Source organism: Martes martes (genome assembly GCF_963455335.1).
Source record: "Martes martes genome assembly, chromosome: 10".
Lineage (NCBI taxonomy): Eukaryota > Metazoa > Chordata > Mammalia > Carnivora > Mustelidae > Martes > Martes martes.
Genome location: NC_137898.1, coordinates 3,120,077 through 3,147,172, shown reverse-complemented (window position 1 = coordinate 3,147,172; position 27,096 = coordinate 3,120,077). Strand labels below are relative to the sequence as shown.

The 27,096-nt window shown below is 56.2% G+C and overlaps 1 protein-coding gene across 2 annotated transcripts in view; it reads right to left on the bottom strand.

The window, feature by feature from the left end:
* Nucleotides 1–27,096, bottom strand: part of SHANK2 (SH3 and multiple ankyrin repeat domains 2) — a 471,077-nt gene that overhangs the window by 17,489 nt on the left and 426,492 nt on the right. For both annotated transcript variants that reach the window (XM_080817139.1, XM_080817138.1), the window contains exons 18-21: nucleotides 11,823–11,958; nucleotides 11,177–11,257; nucleotides 3,305–3,435; nucleotides 1,976–2,087 (exon numbers count right to left, since the gene is read on the bottom strand). In XM_080817139.1, the coding sequence (XP_080673265.1) occupies nucleotides 1,976–2,087; nucleotides 3,305–3,435; nucleotides 11,177–11,257; nucleotides 11,823–11,958 (460 nt within the window). The remainder of the gene's footprint in view (nucleotides 1–1,975; nucleotides 2,088–3,304; nucleotides 3,436–11,176; nucleotides 11,258–11,822; nucleotides 11,959–27,096) is intronic.

Genomic DNA, 27,096 nt, shown 5'->3' with positions numbered 1-27,096 from the left:
TGTGCGGCGCCCAGAGTAGCAGTGGGGAGGGATGCGTGGGGTGGGGCAGGTGCCCAGGGCCACAAGCCGCGTGCCAGCACGTGGGTGCGCGTGAACACCCTGGGGCTGGGCTGGGGCAGGACGCATCTGTCCCGTGGGGCTTGGCCAGGCCCGTGTGACGTGGATGGTGCTGCTGCTGGGGGGCCCAAAAGCTGGCCTTGCCCAAGTGACGGGAGCCCGGTTTGTCACCTGCGGCCTGGAGGGCATTGGGGGTCCCTCAGGAGGACAGCTGTGAGGCAGAGAAGGTCTTTCTGGCTCTTTGACACACCTGTGAGGGGAGGGGGTCCAGAGTCCTCTCTAACTCAAGACCCCAGCCCCAGCCAGGAGCCGCTTCGGGAGCAAACCCTGGGTCACTGGCCTCAGGAGCCCCCCTGGGTCATCCTAAGACCCTCTGCACTGGGCTGGGGGGCCAGGAACTTTCCACCGTCACTGCTAAGCTGGGTCAGCATTCAGCAGACGTGGCAGCAAGTCAGGGCGTGCCCCCAGGACCTGACATAGTGGAGCAGCCCCTGTTGCGTACGAATGTGCCGCGGGGCCTGGTGTGGTGACGGTGGGCATCTGGCCTCACTGGGTCTGGCTTCTCTGTGCGGGTCAACTGGGCAGGGCTTACAGTCTAGACTCTTTCCCACGGTCCGAGACAGTGAAACATCAACAGAACGCACTCCCGGAGACGGGAAGGGACACACACACACACACAGATGGGAGGGACTCAGGTCTCACGCTGGCGGCATGCAGGTGTTCAAAGAGGTAACGGAATGAATTACTTCAAATAAAAAAAAAAAAACCTTCTAGGACAAACTACAATAATTTATTCCAATGAAAATTTCCATTCGATAAGGGTATTCCCAATTTAACGTACTCCTGTGGGAGGGTGTTTTGGTATCGAACAGACGGATTGCTGAAAGGCCTTCTTGACCGTTCGCTACACATGGGTTGCCTGACAGTGATGTTCCCAAGGAGTAATAATTTAAGAATACGCCTTATAGAGTAAGTGTAGGGGTTGCATTCAGATCACAGATTCCAAACTGTAAGGTTCACTGACCTGATAGAAAGATTCTGCTGTCTGACAGGAGGAAATCAATTGTTATTAACCAGGTACAGAGCCGGGGACACAACACGGCGTCTATGCTACTCTGCGGTGGCCCTGTGCACCTGGGAGGGCGAGTTTTAGGAGCCAGATGCCACCATGGTCACTACTGGATCACTGCCTGTGAGCCACCGCACACTGGTGACAAAGGAACCAGGCCCCCACACAACAGCACAGGGGGTGCTCCCAGAAACCACCCCATGGCGTCCCCAAGGGCTGGCCTGGGATGGCTGCGTCCACTGGTGTCCAGCAGTGGCGGCTCCTTTGAGAATTTACGTGGTACAGACAGTGCTGGACTGTCTCACAAAGGGGCTGCCTGGCAGGGTCACAGTCACCTCGCCCGGAAGCATCAGTAGGTGTCATTGGGACATTAACAAGGAGGTAGGTGGCTTTCTATGACACAAGGACACTGGTTTATCCGAGTTCTAGAACCTGGCCCCCCACCCCCGGAAGTGTTCCACCGAGCTCGCCCTGAGAAACATGGCAGTTTCGTTCCAGGCAACGCAGGGAACGCGGGGATTGCACCGAGCAGGGGTCCCCCCTCCACCTGCCACTCTGATCCCGGTGGGATGAGGGAGGGGGCTTCCCAGACCACCCCGGTCTGCCCCCTGCCTCCCTCCTGACATGGGCCCCTTCACCCTGCTGGTGTTAGCACAGATAATGCGTTTGCAAGGCTGGACTTTGTTGCAGCAGGTAGAAGGGTTCCAGTCTGCTGGGGCGTTCGGAGGCCCCTGGTGAGTGGCCCCGGGGGTGGCTAGGGCAGGCCTGGGGGTCGGCTCTGCCCTGGGGCTCTGAGGGCTTCTCTGAGAGCCAGGGGGAACCTCTGTGGGTGTAGGCCATGCTTCTTACCTATTGATTTCTGCCTTCGCATCGTACCTCGGGGGAGGCCCAGAAACGGGCCTTTTGGGCTCCCGGGAACCGTGGGCGTCATTACAGCAATCCCCTGTCGTTCGTACACGGACTGCAAACCAGAGAACCCAGAGTGAGATGGGCCCCTACCAGCCCCGCCCATGGCAGCCAGGCCCAGAGGGTGTCACGGCAGCCCTGGGCGGTAGACGCCTGTCATCTGGCTTCATGTGCCGCCCCCAGCAGCAAGCTGCGTCCAGCTGCGGTTGATGAGATGCACCCGCTTCAAGGACCCCGGAGAGGCTCTCCCTGAACACTGCCCACCGGCTCCTGCTCTCTAAGCACTAGCATGCTAGGTGGAGCCGTGGTCTGGCCAACCAGCCCGAGAGAAGGGGCCCGGGCTGGTGCGTAGGAGAACAGAACGCACACAGTGGCGGCCGGTGCGGGAGCCTCGGTCTTCCTCCACTGCACGGGAGGGGCGGGCCGGGGGCTGGTGGGAGCGAGCCCGCTGCTGGGCTGCCCTGGCGCTCCGGGGCCGCACGGGCACAGAGGCTGCAGCAGGTGGGCTGGCGCAGCGGGAGGCTACGGCTTACCTCCTTCACATGGAAGCAGGTTCCTGAGCAGCCCCCAGCCGAGCTGCCCCTTACCCATCTGCACGGGGCTGCCGGCTGCCCCCTCCAGCCCACGGCGTCGGAGGGCGACTCTGAGCCTGGGGTGACGCTGTGGGCTCTTGCACATCTTGTGCTCAGGGCCCCACACGGTCTTCCTACCCACCGCGTCCCCCCCGGGCTCAGGGCATCTGCCTGGCTTTCTGGAGCCCAAGACCGGGCTGGAGAACATCGGGGCCGGGGGAGGGGGATGGGGGGGCGGCACTGGAGACAGCCAAGGCTGCAAACAAGGTAGGCAGCAAGGATGGGGGCACGTCCTGCGGGATGGCTGGCCCTGCATGGAGAGGTTGCCTGGAGCTCCTGGGAGTCCCCCCGTGGGGTTCTGGAGATGACGGGGGTCCCGGGGTGAGCACGTCCACTGTCATCACTAGCAGTTGCTGCTGTTTGTGCACCATGCAAGGCTGTCCTATTCGGTGAGTGATGTTTGCGGGTGACGGTCTAAGACGAGACTAGGGGAAAGCGAGTGACTCATTGTGAGGTGGGTTCTGAGAAGGCACTAAGGAACTGTGACTGGGACACTCAGACCTGCCACGAGGTATGGAGACCGAGTACAGGTGGCCGAGTCGGGGAGACAGCGAGGAGCACCCTGCCCACACAGCCCAGAGTGCATGAGCTCCCCCTGCCGGGACCCCCCCCCACCATCCCCCGGGGCATGGCCACTCACGTTCATGTCCGAGACGGACGGGAAGCACCGGCTGGTGGGCCGCTGCTTGATGGTGGCCACCCTGGACTCCATGGCCACGTTATCAGCAGCGCGGGATGGCTTCGAGGCCGGGACTATCTCCTCGGGTTTATCTGCAGTGGAACATGGTGGTGGGAACGGGAGTCAGTGGGGGAGCCCCTGAAACAACCAGGCCTGCCTCTGGCAAGGTGCCCTGCACATGTGCGCAGCCGTTTCCCTGCTCCGGCCTTGACCATGCAAGCAGGCGCACGGCGCCCCGGCATGGGGCACGCATGTGTCGGTCTGCCTCATGCACGCACACCGTCACCCCGGGGAGGCGCACGCAGACCAGACGCAGCCTCAGTCCCTGGGGCCCCACACTCCCCGAAAGTCACATCTTCACGGGAGCCGCTTGGATTCGTGCCGACGGGACTTACTCGTGACCGTGTGAACTAAACCAGTGTCAGGAATCTTGTTAAGAGCTCGGAGGCACGGCTGCTTTGTAACGAGATGCAGTTGCTGGGGTGTAAGCCCTACGGCCCAGGGCTGGAGGCAGTGGGTGCGGCCAGGCGGAGGCGGGCCACGCCGGTGGGCTTGGGGGGCCGGCTTTGGGGGCGGCTCTGGGGCCGCTTGGGGGGCCAGCTTGGGGGCTGCTCGGGGGCCCGGCTCCGGAGGCCGAGCCCTTGCTGCTTGGGCAAGACCTGATTTCCCAACAGTACCACATGCTCATTTCTTTGTGAAAAAGAAAGTAAAGCGTTAGTTATAACTGATTTTTACAAATTAAAAACTTAAGAAAATTATAAACTAAAAAAACTTATAGTTTTTTTGGTTAAACTTGTAAGCTTCACACTTGAAAACATTCCAGAATTGCCCTGACACCCAGTTTTATCTGGAGGATGCCCGAGATGCGCAGAGCAAGTGTCCTCAGTGGGGTGCGCCCCAGCCACCCTTCCAGGAAGATTGTGGCCACGTCAGCACGAAGCCAGTGTGAGGGGTGCCTGGTGGGAATAACCTGTGTTGAACCTGGTTAGGCACAGCACTCTCCTTGCTCCCCCAAGGCTATCTAGGCCACAGTCTGAGGCCTCCTAGCATCCTCAACCTTTTTGGGGGTCTCACGATGCCCCACAAAGTGCATGCCGTCGCAAAGACCCAGGCCCCTGGGGCCTTGCCCCCGCCTTGAGCTGTGAGGTCAGCACATGAGTATTGGAGCAGACAGGATCTCTGGGGGTCAAGTCATTCCCATTGGGTGGGACAGCCACTTGTAATGGGGACTTCCCAAGAGGAGCTAGCCCCCTGGAAACCCCCCCCCCCAGAGCCCCAGCATTTTCAGAGCCCCAGACCAGGGAGGGGGTATGTGGGGTAGGGGTACCTGGGGGCCTGGCAGGCAGCCAGCAGTGCCACCCCAGGCTCCCAGAGCACCCAGAGCACGCATGGGTAAGACTCAGACATCTGCGGGTAGCTGCTCACAAGGCTCCTGACTCCAGAGCTGTGTCCTGGGCCAGGGGTCAGCACTCTACTGCCCTGGGGTCAAACCCTGCCGGCCCTTCTTGATGCATGCAGGCTGTTTACATTTGTAAGAGGCTGTGAAAAGGAGGGGCAGGAGAACGTGCCAGAGAGTCTGGGGCCTGCAAAGCACGAAACTCTCACTGTCTGGAAGACGCCTGTGCCTGGCCGGGACCCTGCCCCAGGTCACCTGCCGCTGAGCCACAGGCCCAGGGTTCAGGCAGAGGGGCCTCAGGGAGGCCCTCCCCCACGACACACACAGACTCGCGCCTGCGTCTCCCACGTGAAGACCCGCTCCTTCCCTTTGTCCTGCCCTGTGTTCTGGGCGGGCCTGCCGAGGGCATTTCATGCTCCTCGTGGGTGCTGCGGGCGCTGGTAAGCCTTGGTCCTTTAGGGAGTTGGTCAGAGACACCCACATCTCTGGGTCACTCTGTCCCCAGCCCACCTTCCTCCTCATAGCTCCTGGAGCTGTCCTGTCTTCCTCACCAGTGCTCAGGGCCACAGAAACGCCACTCATCCCCTGCCCCCCTCAGCTGCTGCCCCTTCTTTCTCTCCTGCCCTCTTCCCTCCGCTGTGCTGTGTGCACCCCACGATCTTGGGAAGCTGTCTGCTCTCTGGTCTGGGGCAGGACTCCTTCTGCGGCTGGGCTCTAACTCGCTTCTGCGGCCTGCCAGCCGGGCCGCGTGCTCTTGACCATGGCTCGGGCCGCTCATGGTCGGTGGTCCGGTGGTGCTTGGTTAGCCTCCTTGATCCTCGTGGCCTGTGCCTGGAAGCCGGCCCCTCGTGACGGCTCTCGGTTTGCTTCCGTTCAGGTGCAGGGATTCGGGCGTCCTCGGAGCTGCGAGCCCGTCTGTGGGTCCGGCCTTCACCGCAGCCCACACAGCTCCCTGAGGCTCCCTCTTGGACCTCTGGAACCTGGAGCCCCACAGTCCTCCTTTGGGCGGCCCCTCAGGTGGGGCACTGGCGGTGCCTCTGGCCGCGTCGAGCAGGGAGCCCGGGGCAGGACGCTGTCCTGGGATGCCGAGCTAACCAGCAGAACCTTGGCGGGCCTCCTGTTTGCAGCACTCGCTTTGGTTTGCACCCCCTTCCCCCCACATGCTGCGGGTCCGCTGCGCGGTATCGGGGTGCCGCCTGGGATCTTCACGTGCCCCAAATATGCAGGTGGCAGACCGTGATCGTGAAGCTTCTGGGCACGTGGCAGTCACCCTAAAAAATAAGCCTTGGATGCTGGGTGTGTCGAGGTGAGGCCAGGCCCATGTTAAGAATCATCCCTGGTGGAAATTCTGAATGCCTCACTTCTAACCCTAATGAGAACCTGGAACAATCCAGATCTGCGGACCTGAAGGTCATGCAGGTAAAAGCCAGGGACCAGGTGGTGGGAGCTGGAGCTCCAGCTGGGTTCATCCAGCCTCTGTGCCCCCCACCTTCGGCCAGGGGTGCCGAGCCCTGGTGGGCAGTGGACATCTAGGATCGCTATCAGAATGGTCTGCCTGGTCGAGCTGCTGGCGGTCAGGGCCCTGTCCACACCACACTCACCCGCGATGAGGGTCACCTTGGGCAGATAGCCTTGTCTGTGTTGCATGCCCGGTCCTCTGGCCTCCACCCAGGTGTCCCTTGGAGCCAGAATAGCAGAGCACGTGGGCTTGTCGGGGGCAAGGGTGGGAGTCACTGCTGCTTCGGCGAGAGCCACTTAGTGTGGTTCGCACAGACATGCTTCCCCGGGGGGCCTGGCTCCCCTCCTGGCTCCGGCCTCAGAGGGAGCTGCCCGCCTGGCTCAGGACCCGACTTGGGACCACTTGGCCTGCGTCTCTGCAGGCTTGTCTACCAGGCCACGAGCCAGGGCTGTGAGGCTCTCAGGATTATGTTTCAGTGACAAAAGCTGGGGTTTGGGTCTCTATTCAGGGGCTCCGGATGAAAAGGATTAGTGAATCCAGCCCCCTGAAGTCCTAAAATGAGACACTCTGTGGCCGAAAACAGTCCTGCAGACACATCTGAAAACCAGAAGATCTTGGAAAACTGGCTGGGGGAGTGCCGATGAGGGAGCTGTATGTAATTTTCTAAGCACGTTTGTGGTCTGTTTGGAGGACGGGGTGATGCTCACCGTCCATCAAGGGCAAGCTTCCTGGCGAGGGGACTAGCGCTCTGGGGGGAGGGGGTGGGTTTGGCAGCACAGTGACAAGGGCGCCGTGGGAAACGGAGCAGGGAGGGCCAGAGCATCAGCAGTCCCTGCCACCCGGCCCGGGAGCACACCCTTGACCGCAGGCAGGCTTCAACACGAGTCACCCCGTGGGCCCTGAGCCCTCCCACTGCAGAAACCCATGCCCCACGAGCCAGACCTCGGGGGGAGACCCTGGGCAGGAGTTCCTCTGCAAGAGGAAAGCACAGACCCCACCAGCCCCAGAGGCTGACACCAGCCGCGGCCAGCCGGACCCCCTCTGGCTCAGTTTCCTCAGGAGGCGTAGAGGCGTGGGGAGGGCCGCTCTGACCCCAGCCAGGCTGTTCCTGGCCCGAGGGCCCCCAGGCATCTCCCGCCTACCATGGGATGGGTCTGTGGGTGCAGCCAGAGGTGCGGGTAGGTTGGGAGGCCACGGTGAGGCCGGTCCCACCATCCAGCCTGGCTCTCACCCTGAGCTGCCTGGGGCTGGGGACTCTCCTGGTGGCCCGTTCACCCTTGTTCCCACAAGCATGCTGTCTGGGGACTAGGGCAGGTGCTGGAAACACTGGAGGACAAAAGCAAGGGGTTCTTGAGACGAGGAGCTGGAAACTCACAGCCAGAGCAGGCGTCAGCCCGGAGGGGCTGGGGATGGGGGCTTCTCACAGCTGCGATAGTTTCTTAGAACTGCTGTGGCCAGTTGAGGACACAAGGAGTTTATTCTCCATCAGTCTGGAAGCCAGAATCCCCAAATCAAAGTGTCGGCAGGATGGTTCCTCCTGGAGGCTCCGGGGAGGATCCTTCTCTCCTCTTCCAGGTCCCGGGGCTCCGAGCGTTCATTCCTGGCCCCTCCGAGCTCTGCCTCTGCGGCCTCCTGTGTGCGTCTCTCTGCCTCTCCTGTGAGGTCACGGTCACAGTCCAGTATGGCCTCATCATGACTACATCTGCAAAGGGCCTGCTTCCAGATAGGGTCCCTTTCCTAGGTTCTAGCTGGATGTGGATTTGGGGGGACACTATTCAACCAGTGTGATGTAAAGGCCTGGCTTTCCCCTGATGCACGCGGCTCCTCTGGAGGCTGGAGAGTGCTTCTCAGGAGGTGAGCCCAATCCCCCAGAAGAGTGTTGTGGGGCAGGAGCTTCTCTACACGCCCACCGTTGCCTGATGCTCCCCGCTGCGTGAGGCTGGACTGTCAGCCGGCATGGGCCCCCAGAGCTCTGCACGGCACCCCACAGTGCCCTGGGAGCCGGGTGGGCCATGGCCGCTGGGCCCATTGGGGTCTTGTGCGCACACCTGCCTCCTGCTTTGGCCAGGGTCAGGAAATGGGGGCAGGGGCACTCAGTCTCGAATTGCATCCAGTCTTCTCTGCTCTGGAAAGCAAGGTGGGTCCCTTGGCTGTCCTCTGTGTTGATTCTCCTCTGGACCATGCTGGCCGTAGGACTGTGACTTGTCTTTTCGCACAGTGTGGAGTGTCTGGCTGCTGGAGGCGCCCTTAAGGGAGGAGAGCAAAGCGGACGGGGCCTGGAGGGTGCAGAGGACTTCCTCAGCCGGCTCTGCCACGCGGTGTGGCTCCTGGGAGCTGGGGGGCCTCCTTCAGGGTGGCACGGCAGACAGCAAGTGATGGCTGGACTGAAGAGGCGCGCGGGGACAGATGTGGTCCCGGGAAGTTTTGTGTGTCCTGGGCACCCACCGCACGGCTGACACGGTGACCCTGGGAGTTTCCAGGGCAGCCTCTGGGGGCGGGGGGTGGAGGCCAGAGAGGGGAGAAAGGAGGCGCTCTGTCTTGGCACTCCACAACCTGCGATCCTGCCCCCAGATGCTGCCCTGTTGGATTCTCAGACCTACCCCTCGATTCCAGCCTTCACAATACTGCCTTGTGCCTTTGCCTCAGGCCTAGGGCCACGGGACGGGGTCCACTCTGCGCCCTCCCCCACCCCCAAAAGCAGTTTTGAAATTACTCTGCTTTCAGCTGTTGGGGTGGTTGTCTCTAGCAGCCACGTTAGAAGCACCCCAGAATGTGGATGCTGGGGAAGGAGGGGCCCGCGGCCATCGGGGCCCTCGTGGGGCAGGTGTCTCTGCTGTTCACAGCACGGTGACCGTGCCCCACCCCACCCCACGCCTGTGGGCTCCCTCCTGGTGCCAGCTCAAGCACAGCACGGCGTGGGCCTCTGGGAGAGCCGGGGGCTCTGCTGGCCTGCTGCTGGCCGTTAGGGCAGGCCCCGCCATGACAGCCTGAGGGTCCCACGGCCTTCCCAGTCACGATGGTGAGGACACAGCTCTGGGGGGACGCACAACACGCGGAGGGGCGAGGAGCCACAATGGGAGAAGCAAAGCAGACGGGACAGACTGCAACGGGACGTGGTCCGGAGCTGGGCCCCTCCGCGGCCCCGGCACAAGGAGGACACAACGCGAGTTCACGGCAGTCTAAACGCCACGCCGACAGCCACAGAGGGGTTCTTGTCCACAGGGTGTGCGGGTGGGGGCTGGGGACAGACACCGGGCTCGCCCCTTACCCTTCTTCTTCCGGATGGAGGCTTGCAAACAGAAAGGGGAGCGTGAGTCTGGAGATGGCGGCGCTCCCCCCGGGCCTGGCTCGGGGGCGCCTGACCCTCACCCGCAGCTCACTGGGGTTAGGCTTGGCAGGCCGGGGTTTCTAGAGAGCTCGATTTATGGCTTCCCCAGGACCCCGGGATGGGGTAACCTTCCCCGCCTGACACGTCCAGCTGGTACACCTGCTTCCTAGCCACGGATGAGGCTCTGTCTCGGGGCGTCCTTCCCGCTGAGCTCGCTGCCCCCTGCCAGCACCGTGCCAGTGTGGCATGTGAGAGCGGAAGCCGACCTCAGGAGCCCCACGACCCCGCATGGGGGAGACATGGGCCACGAGACGCTGAGGCCCCTTGGAGGAGGCGGGGCGGCACGTGCTGTCTGGCTGTAACGGACAGGCAGCGGTTCTGTGGGCATCCCTGCCAGGGGCAGGCCGGGTGTGTGGGGATAGTCAGGCTTTCCTGGCCAGTCTGGCTTGGAAGGACAGGATGTGGTCAGGAAGGGGGCCAGGAGAAGAGGGGCTTGTGGGGGTGACCCGTTCTTGGCAGGGGGTGGGCAGCACCATGGCAGGGGTGCTCGTTTCTAGAAGGCTAGGCCTCAGTGACCGGTGAGGGGTGATGGCTGGGAGACAGCCAGGGCTGGGGAAGGACCGTCTGGCTGCAGCACTGCACCCACTATGGACGGAGGAGACCCCCCCACCCCGAGAATGCTGCAAAGAAGGGTTGCTCTGTCCTTCCTGGGAGGGAGGGTCCCGAATGTCCCCCGTGAAGGCTGGGATCAGGTGGGAGTGCTGTCCGGTTCAACACCAGTGAGGGGTGCTCAGATGTCACCCCGCTGGGTCAGCCGGGCCTGAGGGGCGGGTCCCGTGTGCAGATGCTCACTCTAGCACCTAGCGAGGCCCTCTCCGCATTCTCTGCAGAGTGAGCCTGTCAGCCCACTCGCCACTTCCGTGTGGTCAGAGCCAGCCTCCTTCCAAATGTGTCCCTGGGCTCCATGGTGACGCCCAAGCATGACATTTAGTCAGCATCCAGGCAGCCCACACCGGCTCCAGGGTCCTCCCTCCCCCAGCAGCCACCAGTGCCACTGGACCCAGGGCCTACGAGGTTCTGCATGCCCTTCCCTGTCTATCAGGTGGGGACAATGGCTACAGCCTTCCTGTTCTTTGCAGACCTTCTAGAAGACGCCAGGAACTCCCTACCCCTGGTGTGCAGCTCGCCAAGCCTGTCCACCCCACCGCTGTCTACGTCAAACCCCAGGGACAGAGCTTTCTGGTCGAGCCGTGCACAGAGCACCAGCGTGGCAGAGTTCGGTTGGGGCTGGGGCAGGGGGAAGCCTAGATAGCAGGGGAGCTGTTTAGGGAACACTGTGGGGCAGCTTACCTTTGTCCACTAGTGAGAGGCCCAAAAATTCAAAACAAAACAATGTTAGATGAGCCGAAAAGAGGAAAAGGCGGAACTAGTAACCACCCCCGAAGCCAGCAGAATTCCCACGGAGATGCCAACGTGGGAGCCGCCCGCACGCAGGAACCCGATGCCATTCCTGGGTTTCAGGGGCAGAGACCAGGGCAAGCAAGCGAGCAAAGGCCATGCATGGCCTGAGGCTGCGCGGAGGCCGGTCCCACTGCGTCCCAGGTGCTGGCGACAGCGCGGGGCGGGGCGGGCCAGACGGGCGACTCTTACCGAGCTCCTCCAGCTCCGAGGTCATGGACTTGGAGCGCAGGGTGAGGGCCGTGGTTGGAGCACGCTTGGGAGGCGGGGGAGCTTGAGGGGCAGACGGGAGAGACAGAGGTGTGAGAACCCGGCCGGGATGTCACCCGCCCCACCCCCACGCTTCCCGCACAGTCTGGGAGCCGGCGGCTCTGAGCCTGCAGGGAAGGCGGGCAGGCGGGCGTCCCCCCGAGGTTGGGGAGCAGCAGCGGTCACGCAGCGAGGCTCCACTTGGGCTGGGACCAGCCTGCCCTCCCTGAGCGAGAAATCCGCGGAGGGGAGGCCGGTTCGGCTCTGTCTGCGCTGTGCCTGCCAGTGACTAACGGGACTGACAGTTCCCGCAGCCTCGCAGCCCCTCCCTGGCTGCCACCCCCTCATCACGGCAGGGGCGTGGGCTTCGTACGTGTGCGGACGCCCCCCAGGCCCCGGCTGCCGAGCACGGCCGTGCGTGCTGCCACCTGTGTCCGGTGCGCAAGCCCACAGGCACCTCTCAGCCTCCCTTCGTGGCTTCTTTCCCTCCTCTGAGAGGGCCGGCCCCCCAGCGGGAGGAGGTGTGGGGGGCACCTGAGCGTGTCCAAGCACAGGAGGCTGGAGCGCAGGGGCGGGGCGGGGCGGGCACCTTTCTTCCTGGCGGTGTCGTCCGGGTCGAGATTCCTGGTCACCGTGACCACCTTGAGGACGAGGTGGTTCCCTCCCTGGCGGATCATGTTCACCACTTGCCGGTGGCCGACCTTGACAACGTTCTCGTTGTTCACCTGCGGGAAGACAGGGGCTGTGGGTGTGGGGCCGCGTGGGCTGAAGGGAACAGGGCCCACCCCTGGGCGGCATAGCCCTGCCTCCTGACGGTTGGACGGACGGTCAGCAGACTGACGGCGTGAGACCACTGTGGCTTTGGAACCAAAGCCGTGGGGGCTGCAGGCCCCCTGACCGTGGCTTGGGCGGGGGGGGCATCGCGCCGTGCGGGGCAGTTCCTAGCTGCCGGGCGGCTGCGACCGACTCTCGTCTCACCCGAGGGCACTGAGGTGCTCACTCTGGGCAGGGCTGGGGCGAAGTTCCTGGCCGCCAGACAGATTTCCAGGGTTCGGGGTGTGGCCCTGCAGCTGTCCATTTTCACACTTAAGGGGAAATCCTAATTGTTTCTCACATATTTGGGGCGCACACATAAAATGGCCCATTTCCTCCAGGCGCTCCCTCCTTCCTCCTCACCCACCAGGGAGGCTGGAAAAGGTGTAAAAGCTTGGCCGACGAGGCACTGAGGGCTCCAGGTCCCTGCCCTGCTTATCCAGGGGTCCGAGATGAGGCCCCCATCACGGCCACTCCGGTGTTTGCTGACCTCCTGCCCGCGGCCTGGCTCTTGACCTCCATCTGTCCCTGCGGCATCAGCAGGCAGAGCCGGGACTGGGCCTCCCAGAGCTCGGTCCTGTGGCAGACCTGCTTTGTCCGCGCCCACCCACTGCCCCCGGGGCGGGCACGAAGACAGGCCGGACCTCGGGGGTGAGAGTACAGAGGGAGGCAGATCTCAGGTGTTGGGGCTGCACACTCCTGGTCTGGGAAACTGGCCGTGTCCTGAGGGGGCTCTGGCACCTGCCGTCCCCACAGCCCCCGGGGGGCCTGCCAGGCATGGAGGGGCACCACAGGGAGTGAACCCACAGGTGGTGGAGCTCATGGCCACCCCATGCACTGTCCTCCAAGAAAGAAAAGCCCCCACTGCAAAGAACAAGTGAGAAGAACCCAGTGCCCGGCCCACCCCACAACCGACAGCCCCGTGTTGTACTTGCTCCCGCTGCAGATTCCCTAAAAAACCTTAAAAGTGCAAGGTCGCCTCAGGCAGAGACGTTACCAGGCTTGGTGACTTCTCACCGTCCTCACACCGGTGCAGCCAGGTCTGCACGCCAAGGATGGGCGTACTCTTCCTGGAGCACCTCGGAGCACTCATGGGGGGGGGCATGTCGCAGCTGTTCTTGGTGACAAATGACACCCCTCCCCACCTTTCCTGTACGTGCCCCAGGGAAGTGACGTTGCTCGTTCAGTCATCCACCACTCTTGCTCAGAGCACCCACTAAAAGCCAGGACATAAGGGGTGATCCTGGCAGGCGGTCTGTCCCTGCCCTCCCTGCAGCTCACGTTCTCAGGGGGTTTGGCCACACCTGAGTCCGTGAACAAGTGTGACCCCGGCTGCGCTGAGTGCCACCCGAGACAACGGGTCCAGGCAGGAGGGGCCGGGGAGTGGGAGCCGCGTGGGGGTGGGGGGGCCCAGGCAAGGGCTGAGGGAGCCCCTCTGCAGGAGGATGGCTGCCGGCAGCGCCCCAGACCCTGCCTCTTTCCATCTGTAGGGGAGCGTCTTTGCCTTCGGCAGTCCTGTCTGGCAAGTCCCAGGTGTTCCTCCTCAGGCCGGGCCCCCCAAAACAAAACTGCACTCCCAGCCGCCTCTGCTTCCTAGCGAGGACAAGAGTGGCACCTGCTACGGGACGGAAGGACTGGCTTCTCTAGCCTGCTCTGACTGTGGGGCTTTCGTGCTCTCCTTTCCCCGCGCCCCCTCCCCTCAACCAGCCCCATCTTCCTGCCCTGCTCTGGATGGAGTTGTCCCTCCGGAGTGAGAAACATACCAGGGTCAGAGCCACGGGCTTTGTGGCTCCGGGCTTTTGTGGACATCACAGGTGCACGGGTGAGCACTCTGACAGCGAGGGCAGGGGGGTGCCAGGTGCGTGTGCTGTGATGCCCACCAATACCCTCTTGCCAGAAGAGCAGGCAAAGGTGCGAGGCAGCGCCGTTCAACCTGGAGCCCACGAGACCAGGACCAAAGGCAGGACAGGACCCTCAGCTCCGGTCTCCTCCCCAGCACAGGGTGCACCCAGGAGCAAGAGCAGAGCCTGCTTTAGAATTTCCCAGCCTTTAAACAAACTCGAAATTCAGTTTATCCCATAACGGGACTTTGGAACCAGCCACCGGCCCTAACAGATGCTGTGAACCGTGTGTGTGGGGACAGGAGCCACAGAGACTGAGAGGGTGAAATGTTCCCTGCTCCCCCAGATGCCTGGGTTGGCACATTGCGCAGAGCACCTGGCCTGCAGTGCTGGTACGCTGCCACCTGGGGGACGAGTGTGCCACAACCTCCTGCCACATTTGGAGAAGGTGAACACAAATCTGGAGGCTCCTGGGATTGTAGTCTCAAGGAAACCGATTATAAACCACAGATCCGGTTAACGGCAGGGCAGAGTAGCAGGTCTCTCCATTCACATTCTTATATACAGACATGGGGCCATCTAGAAGGTAGCACACCGCGCCCACATCCTGGTGGAGGGTAAGAACCCAAGCCTGGCGTCCACCACAGTTCAGAGAACTTCCGTGAAGAACACAACGACAAGCCTTCCTCTGCACTTCTGCGCTTTTCTAAACCATCGTTGTCTTCCGCTCAAATGGTTGTTCCGGATGGGAGACTCACACATGCACACGGCTTAAAGAGACGGGGGGTCCACAAGGCTTGCTACAAAACCCAGAGGACGCGCCACCCAGGGGCCCTTCTCACTCCCAGAGCCTTCAGCACACGCTTCCTGCTCTAGCCCTGTGTCTCTCAACACGCTTATGTAGCTGCTCCTTGGCGTTTACATTTTAGATGTCGTCTGCTGACACACCACTATGGCAAACGATGACCTTGCTCGGGGTTTCTGAACGGTGGCACCCCTGCAGTCGTGGACCAGTTAGTTCTCTGTTGTGCAAGCACACGCGAGTGTGTTGATGAGCACCCCTGGATTCCACACGCTGGCTGCCGGCCACAACCCCTTTCTCCCAAACGTGACCACTGGATGTGTTTTCAGACGTCACCAAACGTCCACGGGGAGGTCAGAATCCCCCTTGGCTGAGAATCACTCATCAGGGTCTTTTCTCCCATTGCTCCCTCTCCTCCCCCAGGACTTCCACCCCCAGGTTACAGTTTTGTCAGAACTCCAACTGGATCAACGCTCAGGACATAGCTTACGACCAGGCGGTGTATCTATTCGTAGCTAAAGCCATGTAGTGTGTTATGATTACTTTGTTTTTTCCCATACAGCATGTTTTCCCCGGAGCGAAATCATTTTCTATTGTTTGTGTGTTGGTTTAATTTTCTATGTACTTAACAGTAATTCCAATCCAAATGCTTCCTAATTATGTAAATCTCTTTTCAAGATCTTCAGATATGTTGGGTATTTTGCTAAGTTTATCTTCTTGAAGAAATCGCTCCCAAAGACTTCTGCTCTTCTCAGCACAGTGTGGGTTCGGTGTACTTTAATCCTGTGCTCCAGGATTCCTTTCCATCTGTTCTTGTGTTGGGCTCACCTGAATCCCACAACCCCTGGACATATTGATTGTTACTTGGTAAAAAGCCTCATTTTTGGTAAAGGATATTCTCTAGTTGCTTCCCAATGAAGGGAATTTGGCAGATAGATTTATTTGAGAGAGAGACTCTTAAGCGGACTCCACACCCAGCTTGGAGCCCAGTGTGGGGCTCGATCTCATGACCCTGAGATTATGACCTGAGCTGAAACCAAGAGTTAGGTGCTTAACTGGCTGAGCCACCCAGGCACCCTGGAAATGTCTTTATGTGCACATTTAACTGGGAGTCTGGGTACAAAATTGGAGGTTGGGGGTTAAGGTAAAGAAAGCTCCTGAGATCATCTCCTCTGTAGGCAACACAGTCTAGGGGAAAAAAAAAACTCACCCCAAAACTCAAACAAACAAGAATGACTCCGTGAAAGCTCTGGGATGTGAACTGAGGTAGGCAGATTTTGGATGGGAGTGGAAAATTGGAAGCTTTCGGCCAGGGACTGAGGGTAATGAGGGTCACCTGAAGCTCTGATGGAAAATGGCAGCTTTTCTGGCTTAAGAAATTAGAGGACAGGAGCACCTGGGTGGCTCAGTGGGTTAAAGCCTCTGTCTTCGGCTCAGGTCGTGATCCCAGGGTCCTAGGATCGAGCCCTGCATTGGGCTCTCTGCTCTGCGGGGAGCCTGCTTCCCTTCCTCTCTCTCTGCCTACCTGTGATATCTGTCAAATAAATAAATAAAAATCTTAAAAAATTAGAGGACAGAATGTGGGGTGGCCATAGCTGTCAAAGTGAGGGGAGAATCCCAGAAAAGAGAGAGCCAGAGAACGGCAGCTCCATGTGCTATGCGTAAACTCCAGATCTCTGATGCATGTATGAACTGTACCTGCACAGGCCTGACCAACACAGCTTGCAGATGAGGCTAAAGTGCCTGAACCTAAATTTGAGCTGCTGTTACTGCGGGCTGGACACTTTCCGGTTTGAGACTAACCAAGGTAATTACCAGTTAAAGTGCAAACATCAACACTCATCCAAGGAATGTAACAGAATCCAGATTGTCACAGTATAACGTTTACAATATTCAGGATATGGTGAAAACCTACTTGATGAACCCAGGCATGCCCAAGATGTTGGAGTTATCAGATAAGGATTTAAAGCAGCATTATAACAATACTCATCTCAGTATAGGAAAATACACTCCTATTGCATAAAAGGTAGGAAATATCCAAGAAATAAAAATGTAAAAAGAAGTGAGAATGTTAAAACTGAAAAATACAATGTCGTCAGTTAAGAAATACACTGGATGGGCTTAATAGTGAGATGGATATGGTGGAGCAAAGAGTGAACTTGAAGAAACATCAACAGAATTTATCCAATACGACAAAAGAGAGAAAAGATTTCCAAAGTGAAGAGAATCTTAAGGACTTGTGGGACAGTGTCAAAATGTCTAATATTTCGAGTCCTAGAAGGTAAGAATTTGGAATCCCAGAAGCAACAGAAAATGGGTCAGAAAGAGAATTTTTAAAAATGATGTTTGAAAACTTTCTCAATCAGGTGAAGGACATAAATTTACAGATTTAGAAACTAAGTGAAGGTGTACCTGGTGGCTTGGTAGGTTAACTGTCTGCCTTGCAGGATCCCAGGGTCCTGGGATTGAGACCCACATCAGGCTCCCTGCTCAGTTGGGAGCCTGCATCTCCCTCTGCCCCCATACCTAGTCCTGCTCACTATCTCTCAAATAAATAAAATCTTTAAAAAAACAAACAAACAAAAAAACTCGGGGCGCCTGGGTGGCTCAGTGGGTGGAGCCTCTGCCTTTGGCTCAGGTCATGATCTTGGGGTCCTGGGATCGGGCCCTGCATCGGGCTCTCCGCTCAGTGGAGAGCCTGCTTCTCCCTCTCCCTCTGCCTGCTGCTCTGCCTCCTCATGCTTTCTCTCTGTCAAATAAAATCATTAAAAAAAATTTAAAAACAGGGGCGCCTGGGTGGCTCAGTGGGTTAAAGCCTCTGCCTTCGGCTCAGGTCATGATCCCAGGGTCCTGGGATCGAGTCCCGCATCGGGCTCTCTGCTCAGCAGGGAGCCTGCTTCCTCCTCTCTCTCTGCCTGCCTCTCTGCCTACTTGTGATCTCTGTCTGTCAAATAAATAAATAAAATCTTTAAAAAAAAATTTAAAAACAAACAAAAACAAACAACTCAATGAATCCTGAACAGGGTAAATATAAAGAAAATCTCACCCAGGCACATTACAACCAATCTGCTGAAACCAAAGGTAAAACGGGGAACTCTTAAAGCAGCCAGAGAAGCATGACACATTCCTTAAAGACAACAGTGATTTTGATGACCATGAACTTCACATCAGAAACCACAGAGGCGGGGCGCCTGGGTGGCTCAGTGTGTTAAAGCCTCTGCCTTTGGCTCGGGTCATGATCTCAGGGTCCTGGGATTGAGCCCCCCATCAGGCTCTCTGCTCAGCGGGGAGCCTGCTTCCCTCTCTCTCTGCCTGCCTCTCTGCCTACTTGTGATCTGTCTGTCAAATAAATAAATAAAATCTTTAAAAAAAAATAACTGCCAACCTAGAATTCTATATCCAGTGAATATATCTTTAAAGAATGAAGGTAAAATAAAACATTTATAAATAAGTGAAAACCATGAGAATTTGTTGCCAGCAGACCTGCTGTTAAAGGCATTTCTTCAAGCTGGATGGAAATGATATTAGATCTTAGAGGCCTGAGGATATCAGAAATGATAAATACATAGGTAAAGTATTAAAGATGGTTTTCCCTCTTATTTAAAAAATAGGTGTGACTGAGGCAAAAATAATGTCTTGTGGGGTTTACAGTGACAGTAGATGTGAAGTCTGTGACACTGTAGCATACGTGAAGGCAGGAGTGAGACACACACGCCTACATGGTTGCAAGGTTGTTACATTTCCTGTGAACTATGCAGTATGAATTCTAAGTGCACTGAAAAGTGAAGGATGTATATTGTAGTCCCAGAGCCTGCCACTAAAGAGAACGTAAAGTATGGCAAGAAGGCGGTATAATACAATGGAGTTCTAAAAGTAGTCAATAGGGGTGACTGGGGGGCTCAGTAGGTTAAGCGTCTGCCTTCAGCTCAGGTCATGATCTCAGGGTCCTGGAATGGAGCCTTGCATTGGGCTCCCTCTGCCCCACCCCCTGCATGTGCAAGCACGTGCTCTCTCTCTCTCTCTCAAATAAATAAATCTTAAAACAATAAAAATAGTTGGGGCACCTGGGTGGCTCAGTAGGTTAAAGCCTCTGCCTTCGGCTCAGGTCATGGTCTCAGGGTCCTGGGATCGAGCCCCGCATCAGGCTCCCTGCTCAGCAGGGAGCCTGCTTCCTCCTCTCTCCCTGCCCGCCTCTCTGACTACTTGTAATCTCTCTGTCAAATACATAAATAAAATCTTAAAAAAAAACAATAAAAATAGTCAATCCAAGGAGAGCAGAGGAAAAGAGAACAGATGAACAGAAATAAATTGGTGGGCCTACACTGAATGGCACTAATAATTACATTAAATGTGAACGGGATAAAACTAGGTAAAAAGCAGTGATTATACAAATGGGTTACAAGGAAAGATCTAATATGCTGTGTGTACACTTTAGGTACAAAGACACAGAGGTTGAAAATAAAAGAACACAAGGTTTCCCATGGGTGGAGCGCCGATATTAATATCACACAAGGGAGACTTCAACCACTTTGAATAATAGTTTGGCAATTCCTCAGAAAGTTCAACACAGAGATATGAGATGACCCAGAAAGTCCCCTCCCAGGCATATTCCCAAGAGAACTGAAGACAGGCTCAAACAAGTTCCTGCACACAAAATTTCCTGGTGTTACTCCTAGCAGCAAAGAGAAGGGGATGGGGGGGTGAGGAATGACTGTCAATGGGTGTGAGATCTCTTTCTGTAACAAAATGTTCTAAAATTAGACTGTGCACATGGTTGCAAAATTCTGTGGATATACTAAAATCCACATTGGGTGCCTTAAACGGTTGAATTTTATGGACATGAATTATATCTGGATAAAGCTGTTATTAAAAAAGATAGACTTGAGGAAAAGAGTATTACCAGAAATAAGAGGGATGCTTCATAATGCTACGAGGGAATTCATGACAAGGACAACAGTCAAACATTTATGCACCTGTTCACAGGGCTTCAGTATACTGAAGGAAAGTTTGATGGGCATCTCTGCAAATACAGCAGGACACTGACTACGCCTTTGTATTCAGCTGGACAAGAAAATCAGTAGAGACATAGATGACCTGAACAAACATCTTGAACTAACTGATATTTATGGGATAGTAACTCCAGAACACACATTCTCTGGGCCACATAGTTCTAGTTTGGAAAGAATTTTGCTTCAGGATTTTGAAGGGTATGCTTCACTTACTTCAGTTTCCAGGTTTGTTCTGGAGGGATCTATGACCTGGTCATGTTTGTGGAACCTCCGTCTGCTCCCTGCTGCCCCACCCAGAGGCTAGAGAGCCCTGTCAGACTGCTTCTCTCCTCCAGGCTGTCTGAGGTGTGCTGACATGCACTGTGTGTGGCTCTGTCCTCACCTCCCACCCTGGGTACCTGGGTGGAGGTTGGGGTGGGGGCTTTTCCATGGGGACCCTCATGCATTACATTCTGGAATGCCTTCTTCAACTATGTCTTGGCCATTCATTCCCTTGCTTTACTTTTCTCTTTGAGGCAACCTTATTCCTTCCTCCAATTTATTTATCTTTCCTCTTTAATTTCCCATATCTTCTCTTTCTGGGAGATTCCTGTCAGTTTTATCTTACAATTCACCTGTCAGAATTTTCATATCTGCTCTGGTATTTCTAAATTCAAGAGCTCTGATTTTGTTTTGTGAATGTGACTTTAAAAAGGAATGCTTTTTCGTTCTAACTTCAAGGATGCAATATCTCCTCTTATCTCACTGAGCACACTCGTGGTACCTTTTCATACTCCTATTCTCCCTGCATGATCTGTGTCCTTCATCTCCTCCATGGCCTGTTTGTTTGGGGGTCCATCTTCCATATTCTTTTTTTTTCCATAGGAAGCAGAAAAATACTTTAGGCCAAAAGGTGGCAGAAATAAAATCATCCTGAAAATAAACTTCAGTGTAATTCTGTTGGGACAGATATTCCCTGTGATCATTCCCTCCCACTGACCGTGCCCCTGGAGTCTCACGGACCACGGTTTTTAGACACTTCCCTAACTCCTGTGTTGCAGGCAGGCCGGAGTCATCTGTCAATCCCCAGGTTCCAAGGGGGAGAGCAACGTATTTCTTGGACGAATGGCACCCTCTATATCAGAAGAGTGCACAAACATTTTGCAGAGTCAGCATACTTCAGGTTAAGCAGGCAAAGAAATCATCAAAATGTAAAAAAGGTGACAGGAACGGGTACCATGTTGTAGAATAAGATATTCACAAGTGTCGTGGACATGTAAGGCAGCTGATGGCCAGAAGAGGTGAGTCAGAGAAGGTGTGGGTTTGGAGGTGATTTTGCATCTAGAAGAATTCTCTGTGGCCCCAATGAGTGAGCACCAGGGAGCAGGGCTTCCTCCTCAAGCCACTGTTACTTGAGGTACCAGATGGTTCAAAGAGGGGGTGGAGTCAGGCCAGAACTACAATCCACCAAAAGACAGCACAGCTGCTAAGATAAATAATAAAATAAAAATTAAAAAAAATGGGGCACCTGGGTGGCTCAGTCAGTTAGGCATCTGACTTGATTTTGGCTCAGGTCATGATCTCAGAGTCGTGGGATTGAGCCCTGCGTTGGGCTCTGTGCTCAGTGCGGAGTCAGCTTGAGATTCTATCTCTCCCTCTGCCCCTCCTTGCTCTGTCTCTCACACTCTCAAATAAATAATAAAATAAATCTTAAAAAAAAAAAAAAAAGCAAAAGAGAGCATTAAACCGAACAGGTCACCAGTGTGGTGATGATAACTCCCCGGTGGGACACTTAGGGATGAACCAGGGCACCAAGAAGCCAAAGAAGCCCCAGAACACACTCATCAGGACATGGGACACTGCGAGGCCCTTCACACCACGGGTGCCGCCAGAGCTGCCGGCTCTACCCTGCCACCTCACTTTCTGAAGTGATTTCTTCATCCACGCACGAAGCTCCCTGGCAGGCAGTGTGTACTTAGGAGTGGCCCCTAAGGAGTGGACTCCCGTCCGAGTACATTGTTTTGTGATTACTGACAAGCCAGTCCTCAAGTTTCTATGGAGGCAAAAGCCCCAGAAGAGCCAACTCGATACTGAAACCGGTACTCCCAAGGACTGGAACTACCTGACTTTAGGACTTACTATAAAACTATGGAAATTGGGTACTGGTGAGGGACTAGACAAATCGATCAGCAGAACAGAAGACAGAGCCCAGAAACAGACCCACACCAGTGCAGTCATTTGATCTTTGATAGATGAGCAAAGGCCATCCGGTGGACAGGAAACAGACTTTTCAACAAAGGCTGGAACAACAGGACATGCGCCTGCAAAACAATGATGACACAAGAATCTAGACCCAGACCTTACACCCTTTCACAAAGACTTAACCTAAAATGGGTCATTGACCTAAATGTGAGATACAAAACCAAGAAAATCCTAGAAGGTAATGCGAGAGAGTGTCTGTGTGACCCAAGTCTGGCAATGACTAGCTGTTAAAGAAAAAATTGGTGAGTAGGACTTCATTAAGACGAAAATGTCTGCTCTGCAAGAGACACTGTCAAGAGAACAAGACCAGCCACTGAGTGGGAGAAATTCTTTGCAAAACACATATCAGGCAAAGGACTGGCCTCCAAAGACACAAAGAACTCTTAGAAGTCAACAATAATGAATAAGCAACCCGATTAGGAAATGGGCAAAAGATCCGAACAGACACCTCGCCAAAGAAGACACATAGATGGCAAATAAGCACGTAAAAAGGTTCTCCATGTCATATATTATTAGGGAATCGCAAATCAAAACAACATAGCAGTGCACACCTATCAGAGTGGCCCAAATCTAGAACACTGATGCCAAATGCCGGTGAGAACGCAGAGTGCCAGGAGCTCTCGCTCACTGCCAGCGGGAAGGCAAGATGGCGCAACTGCTCTGGGAGACGGGCTGGCCGTTTCTTACAAAACGAAACGTGCTCTTGCATACAATCCAGCAACTGCACACCTTCATGTTTACCCCAAATAAGCCTGAAAGCCTATGTCCACACAAAACCCTGCACATAAAAGTTTAAAGTGGCTTTATCCACAATTGCCAGAACTTGGACACAACCAAGATGTCCTGCAGGTGGATGGATGGACAAGCTGTGGGACATCCAGACCAAGAAGTATGTTTCAGTGATCAAAAGAAACAGGCTTTCAAGCCACAAAAAGACACAAAGGAAATTTACATGCATCTTATTGAAAGAAGCCGATCTGAAAAGGTTCCATACCATGTGATGCCAACTGCAGAAGATGCTGGAAAAGTTAGGAGCATGGTGACAGTCAAGACCAGGGGCTGCCAGAGGATGCAGGAGGGAGGGAGGAACAGGTGGAGCACGGACGAATTTGTCATTCTGGCAGGGCTGTCATAGCATAGCGCTGGACCCACGTCATTTGTCCAAATCCATAGATTATACAAAGCAGAGGGAACCCTAAGGTCAGGGGTGAACTTGACCTAATAATAATATATCCATGCTGGTTCGTCAGTTGTCCAGCACGCACCACACCAGAACAAGATGTTACAAGTAGGGGAAATGGTGGCTGGGGAAGGGTGAGAGAGTATATGGGAATTCTCTGTTCTTTTCACTCTCTTCTTTTCTGTGTTAAAGCTGTTAACACACAGAGTCTCCTGGCTGGAAAAGATGCTAGTTTCTTCCATTTCTATTATGGAAAAATGTCCCACAAATAGCAAAGCAGAGAGGCAGTTACACCGGACTGACCGCCGCCGTCTTGTCCGCTTAGTGACAGCAAGGAGGAGCTCGTGGTGTTCCGGCTCCTCCCTCCCCCACGCACCACTGCTCTCCGTGATCCTCGTGGGGGGAATTCCAGCTTCCTATCACCTCGCCTGAAGGCAGTCCAGCATGCTTTTTATTTAAAGACCTAGCCTTGTGGTAAAAACATAACAGCCACAATACCATGATCACCCCAAAAGGCAACTAAGGTCATCACGTAAACGCCCTCCCATGGCTGAGCCGGAGCCGGCTTAGTGGAGTCACGAGAGCGACCCGTCGCATCTGGCCGGCACGTCACTTGTCTCGTTTAATCTATGGGCTCCTCGGTCCTCTCTTGGCCCCTTGGGACTCACGTGCTGGAGGAATGAAGACGTGGCACCATCTGTTCTGCGCATCACGCTCCTGTGTCCTCTGTCTTGCCGTCGGGTGGAGGTTGGAAGGGGACCACATTCGGGTTTGATCAGGGCAAGTGGTGCCCTCTGCCCCCACACGAGGCGCCCCTAAGAGTCGGCAGGAGTTCTGTGTGATGTTGAGATTTAGTTAGAGGGGTGTTCAGGAGCGGCTGACCGGATCCACCGCCTGTCTGGAGCAGCTCCCAGAGTCTCTGCCTCCGGGGTCCGTGAAATGGTGATGCTCTTCTGCCGACCTTCTCCAGTTGTTATTTGGAATAATTTTAAAAGAGCAACTTGCCTAACAGTTTGACTGCCTCCGGGTACTAAGAAGGGAGAGATAATGCCTGCTGCTGCTGCTGCTGCTGCTGCTTTTTTTGGGGCCAGTTTTCAGATTAATATTCCTTCCGAAGCGACCCATTCCTTAAGGAGTGTCATTGTGAATTTAGGGATGTTGGAAAACCATTTTTGATATACTTGAATCCACTGCAGGGACTATCCTTTGTTTTCAAACAAGCTTTGGATTTTAGGACAGTCTCAGATAATGCACAGAACTTGGGAGGGAGGTGGCACAGAGGGCTTCCCTGGACCCCACACCCGCTGTTCCTTAGGCGCACACCCTACGTTAGTGTGGTGCATCTGGAACCAGTACTGACACGTTATCATATTAGCTGAAGCCCACGTCTATTCAGACCTCCTTAATTGTTGCCCAGTGTGCCTCTTCTGTCCAGGACCCCATCTAGGACCCCACATTACTGTCAGCCGCGTCTCCTTAGACACCTCTCCTCTGTCACAGCCGCACATCCCTGGGATGCCAGTGCGGGGCCTGGGGTTGTGTGTAGGCTCTTCTTTGGTTTTGATGACCTTGACAGTGCTGGGTACCTGTCAAGAATTTTGTAGATGATCTCTTAATCACGATTTGCCCCTCACAGTCAGACTGGGTTGTGGGTTTGGGAGAAGGACCCAGGATGAAACACCCCCTTTCCACTCTGCCTTCCACACTCCCCTTGTGCTCTGCCCCTGACTCGTCCCCATGATGCTGGCCTTGCTCACTTGGCTGGGGTGCGCTCAGGTCCTGGCCGCACTGTCCCCTATGTCACCGTGCTCAGCTGCACCTTGGGGTGGGCAGTTAAGGCCCACGTCGCCAAGAGCAGGGTAGCCTCATGAAGTTTAGGGGTTCTCCTGCAGGGGAGAACTTGTCTCTTCCTCGCCCACGTGCGGCTGTCTATTCCCATCCGCAGCACTCACGGGTCCTTCTGGTGTTACGCGTCAGGTCATAACCCAGGACCACTGTGTTTACTCTGCTGCTCATAGTGTCCCAGCGCTGGTCCCTGGAGCGGCGCTGTCCCCGGTCCTGCCTGCACGCCCGTGCTTTACCACGTCCCTCCTGGCCCCCAGCTCTTGCCTCCATGCTCCAGTTCTCTGCGTTTGCTCGGGGCGGCGTCTTTATGGGACATCGTGCAGCTTGTTGGGGAGACGGGGTGTTTGGGCTCTCGGCGCGCATCTGCTGGACCTCAGTTGCACCGAGAATAGGACTTGTATGTCTCTGATTTTACACTCTTTTTTCTCTTCGCTAAAAATCTGGGCTCCCAGTGACTGACGTGAAGGTAATGGTTTGTTCGCTGGCGCGATCTGTCTGTCTGCGTGCGTGTCGTCTGCTACTCAGCCATCCGCCATTAGGTTCGTCGGTTCCAGGATAACAACACGGCGCCAGGACCAACGGTCCAATTGCCGAGCAGAGCTGAGGACTTCCTGCCTTCTGCTTGCCGCCGTACGCAAACTGCCGCTTGGAACGATTTCTCCGTGGATGCCACTAATTTAATTAGCAGTTATGGCCACTGACATTATTTTGTTTTTGACTTTTAAGATGTTGATTGGTGTTCTGCAATTATGTGCAGTTTTCACCCAGTTTCATAATCTGATCCACAAGACAATCAGTACTCAGAATCCTTTGTCTTCCTCCCCCGGCCCCAGAGGCAGCACTAAATTGAAAAAAATGGGGCGTGTGAAGGATCTTTCCATGAAGGAGACACGAGCGGATCGCTGTGTGCGTGTGCATGCTCGTGTGATCTGTTCCCACCCTGCGGAGAGGGGAGCGTGCTGCTCCCACTTTTCCGACCTTGCCTCTTCCACTTCATGGTTCATCCTGGAGACAGTGTAGGGCAGCACCCGGAGGTGTCTGTCTCTCCTGACAATACCCCCGTCTTCCACCGTAAGGCGCCTCCGCGGTGTGGGCAACCGTGTGCTGTAGCCGCGGTCCCCGGGACGCCTGTGCGGGGCCTGGGGTTGTGTACAGGCTCTCAGGGCTCCTTGGGCAGGTGTCCGGTCGGCCCGTGTGCTGGGCCCCGGCTTGCTGTGTGGGGTGCTCCCCCTCCCACAGCCAAGGGTCCAACTTGACCCCAGGCTTCCAGAAACCACGTTGCTGCTGTCTCCCGCTGTTTATGTGCGGTGGCTGTCCCCTGGCTTCAGTCAGCAGGCTCCGGGGGGAAAGCCGGCCCCCAGGCGTGGCTGCAGACCCGCCTTACTGGACATTTCTCCAGTCAGATATGCGGGCTCTTTCATATGGGAAATGGTGCCCATGGGATGTAATTCAAATGGTGCCGAATGGGGAGACTTCCACCCTCCCGGGGCAGTCTCTGTGAGTGCGATCTCGTGTGCTTTGGGACTTGCGCAAACAAGACGCAGGAGTTCACACTGTTGATTCTCAGCTGGTCTGCAAGCCTGGTTCATTCCAACCCCGATCTTGTCTCCTCTGCTCTCTGTCTGCCTGCCTGTGCCGGCTCACATCCTTCCCAGGGACCTGCGTCCCTCTGGACACACGGGTTTTCGACAGCCTAGGCCCCTCACCCAGCCTCAGACACCGGCTGGCCAGCCACCTGCTCCCATGAAGTCCTTCAAGGATGCCCTCGGCCTGCCCTGCCCCCCGCTGAGCACGTTATTCCCTCAGCTCCGACAGCACTGGAGGACAGAAAGTCACCACCCCCTTTTCCGAAGTAGCCCTCTGCCTGAGCCTCGCCGGGTGGCCTCCTCCTGCCTTGTGCGGGCAGAGGAAGCGAAGCCGCCCCAGGGTTGGCCAGGCGCTTTGGCCCCAAATGGCACCCTCCTCTCCGGGCAGCCGGTGTGCCGCAGTAGGAGGGCGGCCTTGCTCGGACTTCCTCCGGCCTGGAGCTCCACTCCACACACCCTCAAGGAAGCTTGCGTGCTCCAGCCAGCCGTGGGCACACCCCCTGGTGTGGGCTCAGAGCGTGGCCGCTTTCTTCCTGCGCCGCCTGA